The sequence below is a fragment of the Lathyrus oleraceus genome, chromosome 4, assembly GCF_024323335.1.
Source record: "Lathyrus oleraceus cultivar Zhongwan6 chromosome 4, CAAS_Psat_ZW6_1.0, whole genome shotgun sequence".
Classification (NCBI taxonomy): domain Eukaryota; kingdom Viridiplantae; phylum Streptophyta; class Magnoliopsida; order Fabales; family Fabaceae; genus Lathyrus; species Lathyrus oleraceus.
The window spans coordinates 368,480,403-368,484,120 of NC_066582.1; the positions used below are offsets into that span (position 1 = coordinate 368,480,403).

Here is a 3,718-nt window from a genome sequence, read left to right on the forward strand (position 1 = left end):
TTCGTACCCCCGCTCCCATGTCCTTGCGGCATGCTCAAAGGTTCGAAGGGATCCATCATACTTGTTATCTGAAGTTTACAAAGTCGTCAGTCTTTCAAATGTTTATAAAATTAGTTTTTTCGTAGTGGCAAAAGAGGATTATTGTCCAGAATATCAAGGGGACATCGTCTGGCACAACGAAGTTATGCGAAGGAAGAAAAAGGGTCGCCCAAACAGCATCCGAATTCGAACCGAAATGGATACGGTGAACAAAATGGTTAGACTATGTAGTTCATGCCGTCAACTAGGTCACAATCGTAATAACTGTCCTAGTGTTAGAATGAGCACAACCAGATAAATTTACATGTACCTCTATTGCAATATATGAAAAATTAAATTTATTTCATATTAGACGTCTGTCACGAATGTACCATTGCATAAACAGTAACACATATAATTATAACAAATACAAGAACTATGCAATTACAACCAGCAAAACAATTTTGAACATGTAATGCATCATCCTACGAGCGTCTTGGTCTGTCTTAATATCCACCAATTCGCGTAATTCTCTGTGTTGGTTGAACGTGGACACAAGCCATTGTATTCTTATAATCCGTTCACCCTCTCCAATTTCTCCCTCTAACCAACTGTACAACGTCCGATTAAGACGTTCAAACATATTTGTGTTCCAAAGTCGAATCTGTACCGGAGCCGCAACGGCAGAAAATATTACATCAGCACTTTGTTTTTGAATGTATGCAGACATTGTTGAAATAGGGAAAATTGAAATTGATGGTGGTTGAATTGTATTAGGAGATGAGTTTGAGTGAAAAATATTGCATCCAATGCGTGGTATTTATAGAGACGGACAAAACATGTGGGCGTTTGAGGGATTGACGCCCACATGACCATCACATGCAGCCAGATGAATTAGCGCCCACACAACCAAATGCACCTAGGCGCCACTAGCATTGGCGCCTCCTCATGAGGCCCAATGCAGGCGCCACTAGTATTGGCGCCTCCTCATGAGGAGCGCAATGCATGCGCCAATGCTAGTGGCGCCTCCTCGTGAGGAGCGCAATGCATGCGCCAATGCTATTGACGCCTCCTCTTTATGCATTGGGGGTGCCCCAGTTCATCTGACGCATCCTCTACCAAACCTGGTTATTTTGATAAGTTTTTTTAAATAATTAGTTATTTTGAAAAAAAAATAAAAATAATTATTATTTTGAAAAAAAATTCCAAACTTTTACCTACTTCCTCTTCAAGAACACCCATATTAATCCTATTTGAATCTGCTCAAACTTCAACAAAATTCAAGAAACCGATATCCTGAATTTCACTAAACTCCCAATATCTTTATATCTGAGTACAATTATCGTACTATGTAATCAAGATTCATGTTAATCCTATTCATAGAGGATATGAACTCTACTATTTTCATTAACTTGTGCCATAAGACAATGATTCAATTAGTAAAAAATATGAGCATACAAAAGTATATAGACAATCATGAATATGGTATCTATCGGTTATATATAACTGTCAACTGAATATGGTTTCAGAGTTATAGATATATCCAAAACCAACAATGCTTAAAACCAACAGTGCAACAGTAACAATTGACCCCAAACTCCATATAATATAACTATACTTAATCCGATTCAAAGCCATAATTCAGAAAGAAAGGAAATAGCATAACAATAACCAATTTCTTTTTCTACATATCATTACAAAGACATTCGAGATTAGCCCATGGTTCAAAAAGTTACAGAATAATTAAACCTATAATTTAAAGCCTAGTGTCGAGGGTGAGGCACAAATTGGTATTATTCTCCAGCTCAGCCATGTGATTATGCATGAAAAGGATACCACCTATGCTTTCCACAAGAACTGTTACCCATGGTTTTAAACTGCTTTCCACAAGAACGGCGACAGTAATTGTGACTACAAGTCTACAACCTATGCTTTTCAAGATCTCAACAACCACATCAAATCCAGCTATATCTGACTACAATATTCTACATATCAAAAACTTAATTATATGATAACAAGATGTGCATAAAGTAAACCAGGGTGTTACAATTTGATTACATTACATGTTTTAACTGAACCAAAATAAAAAACATAACGAACAGGCTTTTCCTTTCTGTTTTACAGGTAAACCGAATGCTAAATTAAGCCGATAAATAAGAGACTCGTCTGTCATCATTCATTAACTATGAAAATATGGAATACACAAAAATGCTCATCACCAATTCACCACCAATATCACTAATTACTACCACAATAACTAATAACTAACATGTGCTTGTGATCAAAACCATAAACACATCCAACCAAGCCAACAACATATAAACAATTTCATCAATTACACCATATCTTGATAAAAACAAAAAATTGCCATTTAGATCTATGAAACACTGGCACATATATAGACACGACACACAGGACTAGTTGAATAATGCGGTAATGCGGAAAACCAAACACACACCTTCAATCTGAAGTGTCAATGCTACATAGTCATGATCAATCATCATCATCGTGATCACTCTCATCACTGAAATACCCAGCTTTCTTCCCTTTCTTCTTCGTCTTGTTTTTGTCCAAACCCTCATCATCATTTCTGTTTCTCCCCAGCAACCTTTCACCCGCTTCATCATCCACAACAGAAGCCCAATTATCGTCAAACTGCTACGCAGCAATCTGACCACCCTCCTCCTCCTCCTCATCACCTTCCTCCTCCCCATCCCTATCCCTCAGCCCACTAAATCCCCGTCGCGGCTTCTTAGGCTGAGGCCGCGGCCTCGGCCCCAACTGATTCTTAGGACACTCATACGACAAATGACCATGCCCCTCACACTCATAACACAAAGCAGTCTCAGTATTGTACACGCTCTTCCGAATAAACTCCGGAGCACGTCCATTATCAGCAGCAATAGAAGCAGTTAGAGTCCTCCCATTGGGAATCTTCTTATTCATCTCCGCCACGGCGCGTTGGGCGTCATTACGAGAAACGAATTGGACAAACGCGACACCGCGGCTTAGGCGCGTGTGACGGTCTTTGAGAACGGTTACACGCGCGATGCGGCCGAAAGTAGAGAAGAGCGTATGGAGATCGGAGTTTGTTAGGGAATAATCTAGATTAGAAACGTATAGCGTCGATTTTGATGGTGCTAAGGGTTCACCTGTTCCTCCTATTGATGATCATTTGTTGTTCGGTTTTGATTGGGGTTGATTACTGAATGTGGTTCCGGTGGTGGTGTTGGGGGTTGAGGACGAAGCGCAGTAGCGGTAGTAGAAAACGTCGTCGTCTTCATCGCTGTCGCTGTGTTTTCGTTTGTGTTTCTTCTTGCTTGACATTTTTTTCGGTTCAGGTTTTTTGTTTCCGGCAACGGCGTTCGGTTTCCTGCGACGGAATTAGTTCTCCGATGCTTCTTTAATCTATAGAGGAAATCTGAGAGTGGAGAGATTCTATAATGCGTTTGAGAAACCCTAGAGAAGTGAAGCGAAACTCCAAGCGGATCTGGACATGGATCCGGATATTTTGGATTGGTTTTATATATGGTTTTATCCATTCTTATTTTTTTATAAGCAGTACTATCCATATGTAAATGGACAACTTGCTCACCGCCAGAGTACTTGTAAAGATAGCATAAAACTAAAAATTATTATGTTTTAATATTTTTTTATTTAATTGGTCAGCCACCCGTCTGCATATATAAATTTTAATAAT

At 39.3% G+C, this 3,718-nt stretch overlaps 1 protein-coding gene across 1 annotated transcript; it reads right to left on the reverse strand.

The window, feature by feature from the left end:
* Positions 1-2,676: 2,676 nt before the first annotated feature.
* On the reverse strand, positions 2,677-3,345 carry LOC127137457 (U11/U12 small nuclear ribonucleoprotein 31 kDa protein). The gene is made up of 2 exons (XM_051063915.1): positions 3,225-3,345; positions 2,677-3,122 (listed from the first exon to the last, which is right to left on the reverse strand). The coding sequence occupies exons 1-2, from the start codon at positions 3,343-3,345 to the stop codon at positions 2,677-2,679; spliced, it is 567 nt and encodes a 188-aa protein (XP_050919872.1).
* Between the last annotated feature and the right edge of the window lie 373 nt (positions 3,346-3,718).

Coding starts and splice junctions, on each gene's coding strand:
- LOC127137457 (XM_051063915.1), bottom strand. CDS start 3,345: ATGTCAAGCAAGAAGAAACACAAACGAAAACACAGCGACAGCGATGAA. Junction 3,123..3,224: donor CACCACCGGAACCACATTCA/GTAATCAACCCC, acceptor TTTCTAATCTAG/ATTATTCCCTAACAAACTCC.